Consider the following 18,281-nt stretch of genomic DNA (forward strand, 5'->3'; position numbering starts at 1 on the left):
ATAATACAATAAATATATATTATCGGTATCGGGTTCAAAAAATTAATATAGTGTACCCCTACTTGCGATCTGTGAAAAAAGAAAAGGGCGATGTTTAGCGTGTAATAGCGCACAAATGAACTAGTTAGTCAGTGATGGACTATGAACAATGCCTGTCAAATGAAATGAGCCATACTATTGTCTCCATAGCTATAATACAGAACACACGATGGGTCTGCAAACATCGCTAAAATGGTCAATAACGCTGGCGCCAGGCAGTACAGATGGGGAAAGTGGGTGGCGCCCAATGAGTTAATAACCTGCCTGGTTACATAAAGGTTCTTAACACTTTCAGTGCCAGCCATTAGACACAGCCCTCTGTAGCAACGCCAACAGTAGATAGATGGGAATCAGTCACCTTGTTTGTAGAGCTATAACTATATTCTATATTATAGCTATGAATACAATACTATGGTAATTTGCCAGTGACTTTCTTAGTCAAGATGCAAGATTCTATTTTTTCTCCCATCCCAATTTAGCTGTTTCCAATTCTCCCCTCCCCTGTCTTGAACGTTGCTCGCATATGCCCCCCACTGGTCGGTTGTAGGGAGGATAGAAGGTTCTTAATGACCTGCCTGGGCCCTATTCCCCGTACCTGGTTCAACTAAGTCGATCAAAAGTCCCATTATCCAGATTCAATTAACCCAATGTTTGAATCCGCGCTTTCCCTGTTCCTCTAACGCTGATTCAGTCTCGTTAATTTTAACCAGACTTGATAATCATGATAATTGCGCGTGGCCGCCTCACCTGAAAAGACAGCAGGTGTCGATCGCAGAAATCCTGATTTTCTAACGGCATTGATTGATTGAAAACTTTATTAACAATGGCGGCTAGGTGGTGCAGTGGGCAAGGCGCTCACCACCAATGCAGAAGACGCTGGGTTCGAGCCCAGCTCTCCGCATTGCTATCAGCTTGGCTGGTCGTTCATACTAATACAATTGGCAGTATTAGGGGGTGGGAAGCTGATGGGTGGGGATCGGACGTTGTGGACAGCGACTCCTACAGGTCGGTTGGTGCGCCTGCGCAGCAGAATCAGGAAGCGACGGGGGCGGCGTGCCCTCCAAACGCAGGTGAAAAGATGCGACTGCTGCTTCCTCGAGTACCGGAGGGGACACGTGATGTAAGGCTTAGTCCACATTGCAGCCGGCTTGTGGGAGGCATGGCCTAACAACGTTCGAGACAGGGGAGGGTAGAATTGGACGATACGAAATTGGGATGGGAGAAAAATTGAAAATGAGAGAAAAAAGTAGATAAAAAAAATAAATTAAAATGTATTAACAGATTGCAGAATGGGTACAATACAGTACGGCTCAATAGCCTCGCCGACAAGTTAAATGCATAATCTATAGGCTAATTTTAAGTCCCTCATTACCCCAATCAATCAGATTATATTTCTTTAAATGTGCCTGCTGGCAGTAGGCTTAATGGAATGAATAATCGAATGAGATCTTGCTAGTGAAAATAGTGAGTTAAACTATTTCAGATTAGACAAAAACAAGCCCAAAGAGTATCTAATTGATACGAATTAAGATACTATATATATAATATATAAATACATGGTTCCCAACGTTTTCAGAGAGGCTTGGAGGGAGGCTATACAGTTTCACTATTAATCAGGTTTTGGACATACATGCATTGAATTGATTAACCTTTGGTTTATACCAGTGACACCTCATGTTAATCACCTTCTTGTTCATCATCAGATAACACTAACTTGAACAGATAAATGCATTCTCAAATTCATCAAAACGTCAAAGGCTTGCAATTGCTCATTCATTTTCTCAAGTCACGTCCACGTCATCAAATCAAACAGCGCATCTCCTCAAACATTTTAATACCAGTTACAATATCACAATAACGTGAGTGACAATTCAACAATCCACATATTCCGATCCGTCGTAATTCATATCCACAATCCACGCATGAAGACGCTTCAATTTATGCTTGAATGAAACACAATCCGGGCGCAAATACGTCCACAGCCGAGAATATGAAACTAATCAGAGCCAAACGCCCGATTTCATTCATTAAAAACATCCCTGCGGGATTCACATTTGCAATGCGCCGTTATTAAAATAACCACAGTGTGTATATCGCACCTCGCGAGCGCCGTATATATGACGTGCATTATTTAGGACAAAGTAAATTTATTATCAGCATTTTAAGTCTATTATTTTACATTTCAAAAGCCCCCTCTAGAAAAACAAAACACAAAAACATAATTCAGAATGGTATAATGGGATCTAGACTGAGAATTATTTCAGGAAGGGAGCTGGAATTTCTTTGCGAGGGCGTGGCCATGGTTTATCCAGCTAACTGAACTAAACCCTGCCCTCGACCAGGTTAAAACTTTTTGATCTGTTGCCATAGAGATTTAGACAATCGCACGTCGGGGAACGGAAAGGTCTGGCTTAAATCAAGCTATCCTGAAAAAGGTTAAATAAAATAGATTCAAAACAATGTGTGTGGATTCAAAAGCAGAAGGGACACAGACATCCTTATAAATCACTTTTCTTTATTTAAATCAGCGTTAGGCAGTTATGCTATGAACAATACAAGAAAATAAACAAACAAAAGAAACAGACACAGTGACAGAAAACATTAAACATGAGATCCAGTTAATAACTGAACTTGGCACTGAATAGAAAATATACATTTATCATACTGAGAAGAAGTGCCTCCAATATACATGGTGTTGATGGTGGACAGTAAAGACACGTTAAATACCAGTCTCAATTGTGTTGATAGTGGACAGTAAAGACATGTTAAATACCAGTCTCAACTGCATCAACAGCAACACAATACCATGTTTTCCCATGTGTTGGTACTCTACTATACCTGGTTCCACATCCACCCTTCACCTCATACTCCCCCTCTGCATTTTGGTAGATCTGAAAGAATACGATTGGGTCGTGTACTATAGTGTCCACACACTACAACGTCTTTTAGCCACATCAATTCAGCTAGAGATCTAGAAGAAAACACATGGGAGGTAAAGTAAAAGAAAAGGGCTCTTTGATTAGGAACAACCGAAATGCCCCCCTCCCAGTCAGCCCCGCCCCTGAACCCTAATGTACCGTCACACGAATGTCAAAGGTCAGGGGCTTGTGTGTGTACAGTATGTGTCCCTTATAAATCATCATCATATTCAATTCTTCATAAAAACACGGAGGAACTTCTTTGACCACAATGTACTCCATTTACACTGGTAGTAGTGCACAGCAAAGAAAACAAAACAACAACCAAATTAACTCATACATCCAACAGAAGGAAAAGCCAAAGGAATCCCTCTCCAAAAAAAACAAAAACATCCTGATATAATATATAAAACCGACATTAAAAACGTGATCAGTTGTCGTTGAATCGCAATAGGGATCTAACGGAGGTGGGAGGAGCTCAGCGGAGGTGGGAGAATCTCAGCATGGAGGTGGGAGGAGCTCAGCATAGGTGGGAGGAGCTCAGCATGGCTGATTGTGATAAAAGTTGCTCTTTTTAAGACTTTAAGACATACCCCGCCCCCGACATGCCCCGCCGCCCGAAACCTCAGAGATCAGCGAGCGACAGGGAGGAATGTCAACCTTCTCTACCCCAGAGTACAAAGGAGGGGGGGGGGCTCCTGTGTACTCCGCTACCAAACTATTGGCTCACCTGGCTCTGGGTGGAAGGTGTCCCCACTGGTCCCAGACCAGGTGAGATGTTTAAACTACTGTACACGCTCACAAGAGAGGAGAGGATGGGGGGGGGGACAAAGAGAGGAGAGAGTCAAAGAAAGGAGGAGGTGGGGGAGGAGAGAGGGAGGGGAAGACAGAGAGGGAAAGACAAAGGGGGGGAGGGAGGGGAAGACAAAGAGAGAGGAGGAGGAGAAGACTAAGGGGGAAGTGATGGGGTGATTCCCTTCCAAAGTTTCTGTTCTCAAGAGGCAGAACAGTGGAGGAAGATGGATAAATAGATAAGACGCTCTGGAATGGGGAGGGGTGAGAATGAGGGGGGGGTGTGTGTGTATGTATGTATGTATGTATGTATGTATGTATATGTGTGTGTGTGTGTGTGTGTGTGTGTGAGGGATGCACAGATACCAGTTTTTCACTGCCAATACTGAGCACTTAACTCTTAAGTGCTCAGTATTGCACCCCAAATGCGTCCAAGCTTCAAATCGCTGCCACGGTAATCAATGTCAGAATTACTTCCAATGCTTAGTTTTCTGTGTTCTTGGTGTTTTTTTATCCACCAATCCAAATATGTGCCTACATCAGCCCGTAGAAATAATAACAATCCAACATTAATTTTGAAAACCAGGTCTTCTCAGACAAGGACATCATTAAGAACTTTCATGAACCCTATGTAACACATTTACAGACTGACATTGAAACTTTCATGGAGGAAGAAGGAATCTCCCATTATTTTGATGACAATTACTACTGAAGCTTCATTGGGAAAAACCTAGTCCCTGGTATGTGCGTGTTGTGTGTGTGTATGCATGTACATACAGTGTGTGTGTGTGTGTGTGTGTATGTATGTATGTATGTACAGTGTATGTGTATGTATGTGTGTACTGTGTATGTATGTACAGTGTGCGTATATGTGTGTACAGTAGAGATGTGTGTACAGTAGAGATGCGCGGGTTGACTCAAACCGTGGGTACCACAGATTTATCGGTGGTTCGGGCGGATTAGGGTCAACTGAAAAAAACGTTGAGTTCTGGGTGGTCGGTTGCGGGTCAAATGACGCGTCACGCTACACAAAATAGTTATAGACTAAATGAACCAATAAACCAAGCTTATTCTCCAAGCTTATTCCACCTACTTGCGTTTGCAGTCTCAGGCTACTTTTTCTCCTTATTGGTAACCGTAGGCTAAACTACTTCCGCCAAATGTTAGGCTAAGTAAGGCTAATAACGGAGGAAAAGCTGACTGTGTCAGCTCGGCTGGACGAGTGATCGAAGCGCGGCGTAACAGACTCAGCCCAGGCACGGTGGACTCAATTTTATTTCTTCATAGTGCAGCCAAGGAGCCCAGTGAGGCCAGGCACCGTGGAATACGTTTTATTTCATCATAGTGCACCGTGGACTGACTGGACTAAATTGTATTTTCTTCATAGTGCAGCCAAGGCGCACAGTGAGTAGAAACAATGAGCACTAGACTACTGTACTTGGATTTATTTTCATTAACTCATTCGCGGCCAATCACGTAATAATACGTTGTTTGCTCGCCAGCGGTTGAGCGCCAATCACATAATATTAAGTTTCTAGATCGTTTTACCTTTTTTTCGATTTTAACCTCTTCCACCCGACGGGACCGGTACCGGTCCCGAAATGAATTCTGGTCATAAATCAATATTTTTGTTGTGTTGTATAAAAGTAGCGATTTTAATTTCAAACGTATTCAAGTATTAACATCATAAACATGTCACAACAGCATGTAGAATATATATTATCATCAATACGTTAGTTTAGCAATAGGTTAAAAGTGTCATTAGATAGATTTAACTTTTTGATTTAGTCAATTCTATCCGCGAGGGCGACCATTTTGGATATTTTGAACTATGGGAATTGTAGACTTTTTGCGGCCATTTTGTAGCAGACTTCCACAGATATGGTTCTGAGTCTACACTTCCTGGAAGATTCTATGGGGTTCAAGGTTCAGAGTTCTGTATGAATTATTTCAATAACTATTATTATTCGGGATTATAAGCCACAAAAGGTAAACTTTTTGACAAATATTGAAAGGCTTTCAAGTTTCTCTTCCCTATTGTTAACATGTGGGAACAATTAGATCTGAAATTAGTTTCAAAATGGTTGCACTGTGGGGAAAATAAAGTACAGTATTTATCTGTTCTTATGCACGCCTGGTGATACTAAATCCAAATTGAACTCGGGCATTTGAAAGATAATATATGTAAATATATATATATAAATGTGCGAATTGGCTATAATACGGTAATTTATAAGCCTCCTATTCTATATTCTTTTTTTTTTATCTACTTTTTCTCCCCATTTTCTATTTTTCTCCCATCCCAATTTCGTATTATCCAATTCTACCCTCCCCCTGTCTCAAACGTTGTTAGACCATGCCTCCCACTGGTCGGCTGCAATGTGGACCCCGAGAGTACAATACCGGCCAGATCCTGCTAGGTGGCAGTACCGCCTACCCTTTGAAACCCTGTTCCAGACTGTGTGTCACATCTAATGGGTGGAGAATTTTGACCCAGGCAAGTCTAGCGGTTCATCCGAGCACATTGGAAACGCGTCCTAGGACACTCGATGCATGTGTTGTGCCAGTTCATGTCGGGGACCCGATGGACATCAATACTGGAAATCGCGATCAGACAATTGGAATATTATTTTTGGAATAACCCTGATCAAAGGTAAGGACTATCTGACGTCAATTCCACCTTGATCCTACAATGATTTCACATCGATCCAGGGTCGGGTGGGTGCGGGTAAAAAAAAACCTGACCCGTGCATCACTAGTGTACAGTGTGTGTGTGTGTGTGTGTGTGCGCAGCAGAGGCTCTATCCGACAGTGACTCCCAGCTTCTCCAGTACAGTGTGTGTGTGTTTGTATGTATGTACAGTGTGTATATATATGTGTGTGTGTGTGTGTGTGTATATGTGTGTGTGCAGCAGAGGCTCTATCTGACGGTGACGCCCAGCTTCTCCAGCACGCGGACTCCCTTCTCCTCGTACTCCTCCCTGGTCAGCCAGAAGTTGTCCTTGTCCTTCATGATGTCGGCCAGCACGGCTCCGCCCAGGAACACCATGTGCTTCCGCCTGGGGGGGTCCTCGATGCGGATCTTGAACTTCTGTTAGAGGACAACACATGTGTGAGAAGGGGGGGGCATGGTGCACCGTACAGCTGCGAGTGCCGTCCTTTGGATGAGACGCTAAACCGAGGTCCTGACTGAATTTGGTCGTTAAAGGACTATCGTAAAGAGTAGGGGGTTCCCCGACGTTTCTGGACAAATTTTAAATCAGGTCTCTGACATCAAGGCCACCTAATCATCCCTTCCCCTTAATTGGCTGATATCAATCCCTGTCTCCTGAGCTGTTTAGCCATTGTGTAGTGTGATGTGTGCCTGGTGCCAGTGTATGCTAGTCATTGTGTAGTGTGATGTGTGCCTGGTGCCAGTGTATGGTAGTCATTGTGTAGTGTGATGTGTGTCTGGTGCCAGTGTATGGTAGTCATTGTGTAGTATGTGTGTCTGGTGCCAGTGTATGGTAGTCATTGTGTAGTGTGATGTGTGCCTGGTGCCAGTGTATGGTAGTCATTGTGTAGTGTGATGTGTGCCTGGTGATTTTCATTTCACTCCCACATCAAATCTGTCACCAAGTCTGCCTTCTACCACCTCAGGAACATCTCCCGTCTCCGACCCTCACTCTCAGACTCTGTGGCTGAGACCCTGATCCACTCATTTGTCACCTCCCGGTTGGACTACTGTAATGGAGTCCTGTTCGGGGTACCCAGCAAAGCCCTGGACAGGCTCCAGTATGTCCAGAACTCAGCTGCCAGGGTTCTCACTCACACCAAGCCCTGGCAGCACATCACCCCCACCCTCATCCATCTCCACTGGCTTCCAGTCAGGTTCCGCATCACCTTCAAACTCCTGCTCCTCACCTACAAATCCCTCCATGCCCTCGCCCCCCGGTACCCGTCTGATCTCCTCCACCAGTACACTCCATCCCGGAACCTACGATCCTTTGATCTAGGTCTCCTCTCCATCCCTCGCACCAGGTTACGGACTTTTGGGGACAGAGCCTTCAGCGTGGCGTCCCCTACCCTCTGGAACTCTCTCCCCCCGAAATCCGCAACGCCCCAACCCTGGACACCTTCAAATCCGCTCTAAAAACACACCTCTTCACCAAGGCTTTCCCCATCAGTTAGTTTTAGATTAAATTAGGTCCATTATCCCCTACTTTCCCTCATCCCCTCTTTCCCCCTCCCCTACTTTCCTTGTCCTATTTTTTTTTGTCCTGATTGTAAAGCGACCTTGGGTTCTATGAAAGGCGCTATATAAATTTGATCTATTATTATTATTGATTGAAAACTTTATTAACAGATTGCAGAATGGGTACAATACAGTACGGCTTAATACACACAATTGTTAAGGGGATGCAGACCAGAGAAAGACTTTCGTCTCGTTTACATCAGGGTCCCCCATTTTCAATTCATCATGACATTTATGACATACACGACATACAGATATACAGTACTGTTACATCCAGACATTTATGACATACCAGATATACAAATATACAGTACTGTTTAAGAGAGAGATCCTAAAAGAAAATATATACATTTGAGGGGGAAGAAACTGTACATTGGAGGGGGTTGGGTGGGTGGGAGTTTGAACATTTACCGGGGCCAGTTTCGAATTGCGAAGGTGGGTAGGGATTCACATTATTTTACGGCTGTGGGTAGGGCATTCCACATTGTTGTGGCAAAACGTGTTTAGTCCCTTGTTTGAGCCGAATCTGGGTTGAACATGATTTGTGGAACTCGCTCTGGTGTTGTGGTTTGTCAAGATGGGCAGGGGTGAGGTGGGTTTTAGGAGTAAGGTCAAGCAGTAGTCTGACCAGTTTGTTTTGTGATGTTTGTGGTCTTGTTTTTAGTGCCTTTGAGGCGCTTTGGTACCATGAGGTGCAAGCATAGTCATAGTACCCTTGAATGAGTGCTCCTGTTAGAGTCTTCAGGGTATTCTTGTTTACCAGAGAGGAAATCCGGTACAAGAATCTTGTTCTTTGGCTGACTTTTTTTTATTACATTGGTTGCCATTTTGTCACAGGAAAGATTTGCCTCTAGGATGTAACCCAGGTATGTAATTTCATCTTTCCTTCTGACAATATTGTCACCCACTGTAACAGAGAAGCCATTGGCCTTGCTGAGTTTGTTATTTGATCCAAAGAGAATGGACTCTGTTTTACCCAGGTGTAATGATAGTTTGTTATCAGCGAGCCAGGTGCAGATTCTGCCGAGTTCAGAGCTGAGGGGTTTTTCAACCTGTAACTTGTTCTTGTCAGACAAGCAGGGATGAGTCGTCCACGAACAGGAACAAGTTGCAGTCACAAACTGATGACATGGCATTTGCATAAATTAGGAACAGTAACGGTCCTAGTATGCTTCCTTGTGGAACACCACAGCTCACTGGGAGGGGGGGGGATAGTGTACCGTTTACCTCCACCATCTGTTCTCTCCCCTCCAGGTGCCAGTTTATGGTAGTCATTGTGTAGTGTGATGTGTGCCTGGTGACAGTGTATGGTAGTCATTGTGTAGTGTGATGCATGTCTGGTGCCAGTGTATGGCAGCCATTGAGCCTGTAGCCCAAGGTGGGTGCTACCAGTGGTGGTGAAGGAGGGAATTTCCACCCTACATTGTGGGGAGTGCTTCGAGTATGAGAAAAGCGCTATATAAATGTAATGAATTAATTAATTTAGTGATTTAGTGTCAGGGCAGACAACATAACAGATCACAATGCTTTTCTTAGCTTTGACAGCATTTCACTTCCCAGTACAAATTACAATTATATTCATATTTGTGTAACTAGTATCTTGTAATACAATTACAACATGCTTCATTCAAGTTTCAAGGTCAGTTTTATTTGTCACATATAAGGTTGGTATGAGCCCCCTAAGATTGTGCTTCATACAGTAGAAAAAGTTAAAAGAATAAAGACCAAACACTATACAAGATATACAATATACAAAACTAAAGTACAAAATGCAAAGATGAGGTAGAGATGTTCAAAACATAACATTAAGATGTATCGTGGTACACAATTCTGTTGTTAAAAATTATAAAGCTAATATATGATGAGCATGATAGGCTAATATTAACTGTCATTTCTCACCAAATGAGATGTGAAATATTGGTGAGGGGGATGTAATGTCAAACTGACAAGTTTGTTTTTTGATGTCAAGACTTACCCATGCAGTTCAATGCCACAAACATCAATTTGATTATTTAAACTGTGCTTTAGCATACATGAGCAGATATTGTGATATACATCTATATAACAAAATATTCGTATGATTGTTGTGATATAAATTTTCTCCATAGCGCCCAGTCCTAAGATCTTGTACATGGGTGCTGTCTAATAATTATGGAACTAAACCTTTGCCTATGGCCCCATCTGGTGGCTATCTGACCACACTGCACCATCACATGCATCACATCAGACACTCAGAAGGAAGGAACTCCCCCTGTTTCTGGACCTTATAGGGAGCTATGTTGCAAGATACTGGACAGGATGGACTTGTCTCACCGAAAGTTTGTCGACGTCTCCTTTGAGCACGCGCTCCAGGTACAGCTGCTTGAGTTCCCTCTCCAGTCGGGAGGGCAGGCCGGGGTACATCGTGGAGCCCCCTGACAACACTATGTGTTTGTAGAACTCAGACCTGTGTGGGGAGAGAGACAGAGCGAGAGAGAGAGAGAGAGAGCAAAAGCGAGAGAGAGAAACAGAGAGAGAGCAGAGAGAGAGGGGAGAGAGCGAGAGAGAAAGAGACGGAGAGAGAGAGCGAGAGACAGAGAGAGAAAGATAGCGAGATAGGGAAAGAGAGAGGGAGAGTGGAGAGAGAGATGGGAGAGAGAGCGAGAGAAAAAGAGAGCGAGAGACAGAGCGACGGAGAGAAAAAGAGAGGGAAATAGAGCGAGTGAGGAGAGGGAGAGAGAGCGCAAGAGATAGGGGGAAGAGAGAGGGGGGGGAAGAATAGGGGGAAAGGGAGAGAGACCAAGAGAGGGGAAGAGAGAGAGATAGAGAGGGAGAGAGAAAGAGAGCGTGAGAGAGACAGAGAGAGGGAAAGAGAGACAGAGAGGGGGAAAGGAGAGTGAGAGGGGGGAAAGATGGAAAGAGAGAGCAAGAGAGAGACAGAGAGAGAGAGCAAGAGAGGGAGAGGGGGATGATTCATCATTAAAAGGCACAGATGAAGAAGTGACTAAGGGCTCGGCTGCCATCATCCACTGAGGGTCCCAACTCCTCCTCCACCTGGACCCTGCTGACGGGCGCTGGCCATGGTTCTCCACAGACAGGAGTCAGTGATCATGGTTCTCCAGACAGGAGTCAGTGATCATGGTTCTCCACAGACAGGAGTCAGTGATCATGGTTCTCCAGACAGGAGTCAGTGATCATGGTTCTCCACAGACAGGAGTCAGTGATCATGGTTCTCCACAGACAGGAGTCAGTGATCATGGTTCTCCAGACAGGAGTCAGTGATCATAGTTCTCCCCAGTCATACGTGGTCTAGCAGTGTCAGAAAGGTAGGTGGGGGAAGGAGGGGGGTCATGAGGTCCAAGGTTTTGGAAGGAGAAGGGACTTAGGTCATATGGGTTTTGAAATGAAGTAGGAATGGCTGCCATGTTTTGTGGAAAGTATCCGTGTGGCCTTGTGTTGTGAATCTGATTTTCTCTATATGTATGAGATACATAACATCCCTCATCCAGTGCAAATGAGAAGGGGGAGTGGCTGCCTTCCAGTTGAATAAGATGAGGCGTCTGGCAATAAGTGAGGCAAAGGCCATAGCATTGGATTGCCCAATAGATATAGCGGTGCTTTCCGGTGTCAGGCCAAATAATGCAATGAGAGGGCATGGGTCAACATTTACAGCTAAGATATCGGAGTAAGATTAAAAAATGGAAGTCCAGAAAGGGGCCAGTGCTGGACAATGCCAAAACTTATGGATAAGCGAGCCAGGGGCATGGTGGCACCGGTCGCATGTGGGATCCATGCCAGGATTTATCTTCGCAAGTCTAGTCTTTGACGAATATAGACGGTGGAGGAGCTTGAACTGTATCAGTGAATGGCGGGCACATATTGAGGATGAGTGTATTCGGGCAAGAGCCTTTTCCCATTCTTTGTCTGTAAATTGATGATTTAGATCGGACTCCCAGTTCTGTCTTATAGTAAATACTGAAGAAGGTAGGGATAAGGATACGATATTATATAGTTTAGATATTGAGCCTTTGGTTGCAACCTTCACCTCCAAGATGTGGTCAATCACAGTTTTGGAGGCATATAGGGCAACTGAGCAAATTTATTCTTAACGAAATCACGTATCTGCAAATATCTGATTTTTTTTTTTTTTTGTAAGTTAAACTTTAGGGACACTTGTGTGAAGGACATAAATGAACTGTCTTGGTACAAATCGTAAATGCTCAGAATGCCATTCTTAGACCAGTTGCTGAAGGCTTCATCCACCATAGAGGGAGGAAAAAGGACGTTTTTGTGGACAGGTGAGGATGGTGACATGGCGTGGAGACAAAGTGTTTTCTGAACTGGGTCCAGATCCGGAGGGAGTGTTGTACTAAGGGGTTGTTGGTGTACTGGGAGGTTGTGACTGGGAGTGGAGAGCAAAGTAAGGACTGCAAACATTTTCTAGCACAGGATGCCCTTTCCATGTCCACCCATGCCGGCACCCACTGACAAAGTCTGTAATGGGAATGACTCCAATAAAGAATGCTGTGAATATTTACAGCCCAATAGCAGGCCAGGAAATTGGGTAGTGCAAAGCCTCCCTGTGATTTAGGCTTCTGGAAAGCAGTTTTATTCACCAGATAAAGGTGTTTATTCCAGATCAAATCTGATATTACCCTGTCGAGGGCTTTGAAAAATGACTTTGGAATAAAGGTTGGAATACTTTGAAATAAAGACAGAAATTTCAGTAATGTGTTAATTTTCACGGTATTCACTCTGCCAACAAGTGATAAGGGAAGTGACGACCATGTGATAAAGTCCTGTTTAGTGCGCTCCAGTAGAGGGGTGAAGTTGGACGCTATGAGATTAGAATGTTTACATGTTATCATTATGCCAAGGTAACGGAAGCAGCTTGGGGAAAGCTTGAAGGGGAACATAGAGGGGGGGGGAGATTTTATGAGTTTATGGGGAAAAGTTCACTCTTGTTTAAATTTAATTTATAACCAGAAAAGACACCAAACTCATGTAGTATGTGAAGGACACGTGGAAGTGAGGCCGCTGGATCCGTGATATACAGCAGTACATCGTCCGCATATAGCGAGATTCTTTGTTCCTGTCCATCCAAGGCATCTCTAATGATGCCTTGGACATGGCGGTCCGTGCGAAAGGTGATAGCTAGTGGCTCGATCGCTAACACAAATAATAGCGGAGAGAGGGCAACCCTGTCTTGTGCCGCGGTGTAGGGGGAAATATTCCGAAGTCACATCGTTTGTTCGTACTGATGCCACTGGAGAGGAGTATAGAAGTTTGATCCAGGACACAAATTTCTCGCCAAAACCGAATTTCTGCAAAGTATAGAATAAGTAGTCCCATTCAAACCGGTCAAATACCTTCTCTGCGTCAAGCGCAACAGCGACCTCTGCAACGGGAGACTCAGTGGGGGAGTAAATTATATTCATAAGGCGCCGCAGGTTAAAAAAAGCCATTCTATCCTTCACAAAACCAGACTGATCTGAATGGATAATACTAGGTGTAACAGATTCCAGTCGCCGAGCGATTACCTTTGCCAAAATCTTTGCTTCATTGTTGAGGAGGGAAATAGGACGATATGAGCCAGTCTTTCGGGTCCTTATCTTTTTTTAAGAGCAGGGATATTGAGGCTTGGTAGAGAGTCTGAGGAAGCGAGCGGGATTGAAATGATTCTTCAAACATTAAGGCAACATTAAGGATTTGTGTCTGTTTTGACAGACATACAGGTTCTGATAGGATGAACTGATGGACTGCAACCGTCAGTCTGCAACACTACTATCACCGACATCTAAGAAGGGAGATCCCCCCTTGAATGGCCCTTCTAAGGTTTCTCTCCTCCACACTGCCTGTGGTGCATTTTTCCCTATGGTTAGGTTTTAGTGAGTTTTTCCTTACCTTCGCGTGGGGTATGTCTGGGAGTGTTTGCATTCATTCATTTATTTGCATTTATTTAAAATTTGTTGGACCTTATGGTGTTCTTGTTTTGTTCTTGACTTATTATTATGTTTCTTCTTGACTTGTTTAAAGAAGACGTGTCCGGCCCATGGGGACATTAACGTGTGTTGTCGGGCCTTACAAATAAATTTTATTTGGATACGTTACAGAAAGGTTCCGATAGGATGAACTGATGACATGTTACATAAAGGTTCTGATAGGATGAACTGATGATACATGACAGAAAGGTTCTGATAGGATGAACTGATGGATACGTGACCGAAAGGTTCTGATAGGATGAACTGATGATACGTTACCATCTGTAGCAAAGCTGTGGTGCAGAAACCTTACTTTAGATCAGGGGTCTCAAACTCGCGGCCCGCGGGCCAATTGCGGCCCGCTGGATGATATTTTGCGGCCCCCTACTTGACAAAGTTTAGTGTTAGTGTGTCTGTGTACTCTGCTCTGGTCCAATCACATTCAGCGTCCCGTCAGCGTTTTTCCCCCCACCCACAGTCTGCGAATCAGATGCAGAGTAGGGCGGGTCTTCACGGTCGTCTCTTTCAGTCCGAGTCAGAGCGAGAGTTGACAGCGCATCTACAGTAGCCTCGTTCCCAGTTTTATCTCCGTGAGATAAATGTAGCTAGTAGCCTAGTTTCGCCAGCAGGCAGCCAGCAGAAAAATATGGCATGTTCAAAGATGGCCAGTAAAAGAAAAGTCGACTGCAATTCAAAGGTGAATGGACTGAAAAATTCACGTTCATCCTGAGTCCCAGCACCAAACCAATGTGACTAATATGCCAAGAAACGGTAGCTCTTGTGAAGTGGCAATTTGAAACGCCACTACGAAACAAAACGGTTATTTTGATGCAACCTTTCCTCAAAATTCAGTGCCAAGAACCACAAAAATAAATGGAATGAAATCATATCAAGCTCCAAGCAGAATTATTGTTAAATCTATTGTTAAACGAGAAAAAGCTACCAAGTCCTCACTCAGTGGCATGGGTGTTGGCTAAACACAAAAAGCCATTCTCTCTCTCTCTGATGCATACATAATAAAATAATGTATGACTGAAGTGATGGAGACCATGTTTGAAGGCAAACAAAAGCAAATCCCCTTCAGATCGCACGGCAACCAGAATAACTGAAATACTGGCTGGTGATAGAATAAAAAGATGCAGTGCATTTCCATAGCTGCATGTGGATGAGTCCACTGACACCACTGAGAAGCCTATGTTCTGAAGAACCGTTCATGTTCTGAAATGTTATTGCTAAAGATTGAGAAGATTGGATCAGTTGTACTTTTTTTTGGAATACTTGAAACCCTTTTTTAGTGGAATATTTGATGCGGCCCAGCCTCACCCAGACTCTGCTTTAGATCATTTAAAAACAAACCAACTGACCACTAAGCTGCACACCATGGGCGATCGAGCTTTCTGCTCTGCCGCACCCAGACTGTGGAATGCTCTCCCCATCCACCTGAGAGCACCACAATCCGTCGATGCTTTTAAAAGGGGCCTAAAAAGCCTTTTAAAAGCCTAAACAAGGCTTTTGCCTGAATTTCTCTTTTACTTTTATTTTTTTTACTTCTATTCATTTTATTATTATTTAATTTAATTTTTATGTTCTTCCATTTCATTGGTTGTTTTATTCATTTTAATTGTTTTATTCATTTAACTTTTTATCTTTATCTCCTGTAGCACTTTGAGATTTTCGCAAATATAAAGTGCGGTACAAATTGAATTTATTATTATCTCAGTTTTATGACGGATCAATGTATCCCTTATTTGTCACCATTATTATTTTAAGACATATATTTAATAATGTAACAATAAATAATTCAACTCTTGTAATGAAGTCAGTTTTAAGTCTTTGGATGATCATCTTTGCTGGCAGTCTTACCTGGTGTCTATGTCCGCAGCCTGGATGGTGTTATAGAGCAGTCTTAACTAGTGTCTATGTCCGCAGCCTGGATGGTGTTATAGAGCAGTCTTAACTAGTGTCTATGTCCGCAGCCTGGATGGTGTTGTAGAGCAGTCTTACCTGGTGTCTATGTCCGCAGCCTGGATGTTGTTGTAGAGCGGTCTTACCTGGTGTCTATGTCCGCAGCCTGGATGGTGTTGAACAGCAGCTCCGCCACACCCACACCCTCCACGTTGATGAGGTGGGGCTGGAAGAGAGCCTCAGGAGCCTCGAACCGCTCACCTCCCACCTTTATCAGCCTGCCGTCAGGGAGCTAGAGAGAACAGGTGGGGTTAGAGATGGATAAAAGAGATAAATAGACCGATAGAGAGAGATAGAGATACTGTAGATAGAGAATGGACTGTATCCAATATGAATTTGTGCGTTTGTTACATTAGTGTATGGATAATGTAGGTGCAGGCTGTGAGTAGAATGTATGTATGTGTGTGTGTGTGTGTGTGTGTGTGTGTGAGTGTGTATGTATGTATGTATGTATGTATGTATGTATGTATGTATGTATGTGTGAGTGTATGTGTGTGTGTGTGTGTGTGAGTGTGTGAGTGTATGTGTGAGAGTATGTGTATGTGTGTGTGTGAGTGCATGTGTATGTGTGTGAGTGTATGTGTGTGAGTGTGTGTATGTGTGTGTGTACTGTGTGTGTATGTGTGTGTATGAGTTTGAGTGTGTATGTATGTGTGTGAGTGTGTATGTATGTGTGTGAGTGTGTGTGTATGTGTGTGAGTGTGTGAGTGTGTGTGTGTATTGTGTGTATTGTGTATGTGTGAGTGTATGTATGTGTGTGTATGTATGTAAGTGTGTGTATAAAAAGGCTTCATTCAGCGGAGGCCAGAGGGAGGAAGTGGAGGACTGCCCTGCCACAGCCACACAGGAAATGATGTCACACCGTCCAGGGCCCTTCGGCCGCAGGCACATTGCCCTCCTTGTTCCCCCCCCCACACACACACACAGACGTAAAGGCACAAACACAGCGTTCTGTGGTTCCCTCTGTAGGGAACAGGGCCTCTGGAGCAGCGTTCCACCCCGTATGTTTCAGGGAAAACAGTTAGTCAGCGTACAGCCTACAGAGACAACACAATGTGCTTCTGCACTCAGCAGGGAGAGGCTTCAGTTACCAGTCAGCGTTGGTTACTTTAACCACATAACGTGCACCGGGACGTATACGTGATCACGAACACTTCAAGTCACGGCACTTTGCGAGCGTCTAGCGCAGTGGTGCCCAACCATTCGCCCGCGATCGACCGGTAGATCACGCTGGGCTGATTTCAAGTAGACCGCGAGATTATGTTGGAAAATCATTTAATTTAATTTGGCAGGACTCGGCGCCGAGCTACCGGAAAGCACCAGCGTCAGCACCGCAAGCAAGACCACCACCAGCAGAACTGAAGCAGCCAAAAGACCAAAAACATATAATTTCCATGAAGAGTGGGAGGAGGCTTACTTTTTTGTTTATTTCAACGCAAAATCAGTCTGTCTGATTTGCAAACAAACAGTGTCCGTGCAGATAAAAAAACAATCCGCTTCGACAATGTTGACTGGAAAATGAGTCATTGATAAGCGACAGGCAGATTAGACACATAGCCATAATTTAAAACATAGATTAGGCGATATTAACGTTAACATTGAAGTGGTTGATGGGCATTCAAGGGGGTAAAAAGGAAAACACGGCCGGCTCTGAAAGTGTTAATGTTGAGGGACGGAGGGAGGGGGTAAGAAATGGAGAGTTGAAAAAAGGGAGGAGAGTAGAACATGTTTGTTCATTTAAAAGTGTTACAAAATAGTATGTACTAGGGGTGTAACGGTACGTGTATTCGTCCCGCGAATTTACGGTACGGCCGTCACGGTGCGGTACGCGCACCCATGCGACGAATACGCCCCACAGCGCAAACACACCCACATGCAGGCACTCGCGAGGTCCGTGCGAGAACAGCGCGCGTGGCCGGGCACAACGAGCTCAGACTTCAGAGCGGCGAAAGTGCACGGAGGAGAAAGGCACATTCATTTTACATTGGAACAGCTGCAGGGTCATTACAGTTTTCTTTCGTTTTCTTGTGCGCCCAATAACGTTAACCAAATGAAACCAATGCATCGCCGACACACACACGTCAAAAAAAAATAAACATTCTCCCCCGCCGGACTCACAGGCACAATCAAATAAAAAGAAGAACCTACTTTTCCGGACAGATCATCCGAGCTCCACTGTGTTTAAATCCAAATAATCCTAATATGTCATCTGTTCTCTAGTATTCAGTCTGGTCGTGAAGTAAAATTCTCTCTGGAAGTGAAACTGAAACTTAGCAAGGATACGTTGTTAAAGGGGCAGTAAGCAAGTGGATGCCTGAACACAGAATGACACCAGTATCACTAATTACCACGGCAAGCCTATAGAAAATTATT

General features: G+C 44.1%; 1 protein-coding gene across 1 annotated transcript in view; it reads right to left on the reverse strand.

Annotated features, from left to right (window-relative positions):
- Window positions 1-2,534: 2,534 nt before the first annotated feature.
- Window positions 2,535-18,281, reverse strand: part of actr2b (actin related protein 2b) — a 50,640-nt gene continuing 34,893 nt past the window's right edge. The window contains exons 7-9 of the mRNA XM_084322201.1: window positions 15,995-16,140; window positions 10,297-10,429; window positions 2,535-6,840 (exon numbers count right to left, since the gene is read on the reverse strand). Coding sequence (XP_084178327.1) covers window positions 6,670-6,840; window positions 10,297-10,429; window positions 15,995-16,140 — 450 coding nt within the window. The 3' untranslated portion in view covers window positions 2,535-6,669. The remainder of the gene's footprint in view (window positions 6,841-10,296; window positions 10,430-15,994; window positions 16,141-18,281) is intronic.

Source organism: Notolepis coatsorum (genome assembly GCF_963971535.1).
Source record: "Notolepis coatsorum genome assembly, chromosome: 9".
Taxonomy (NCBI): domain Eukaryota; kingdom Metazoa; phylum Chordata; class Actinopteri; order Aulopiformes; family Paralepididae; genus Notolepis; species Notolepis coatsorum.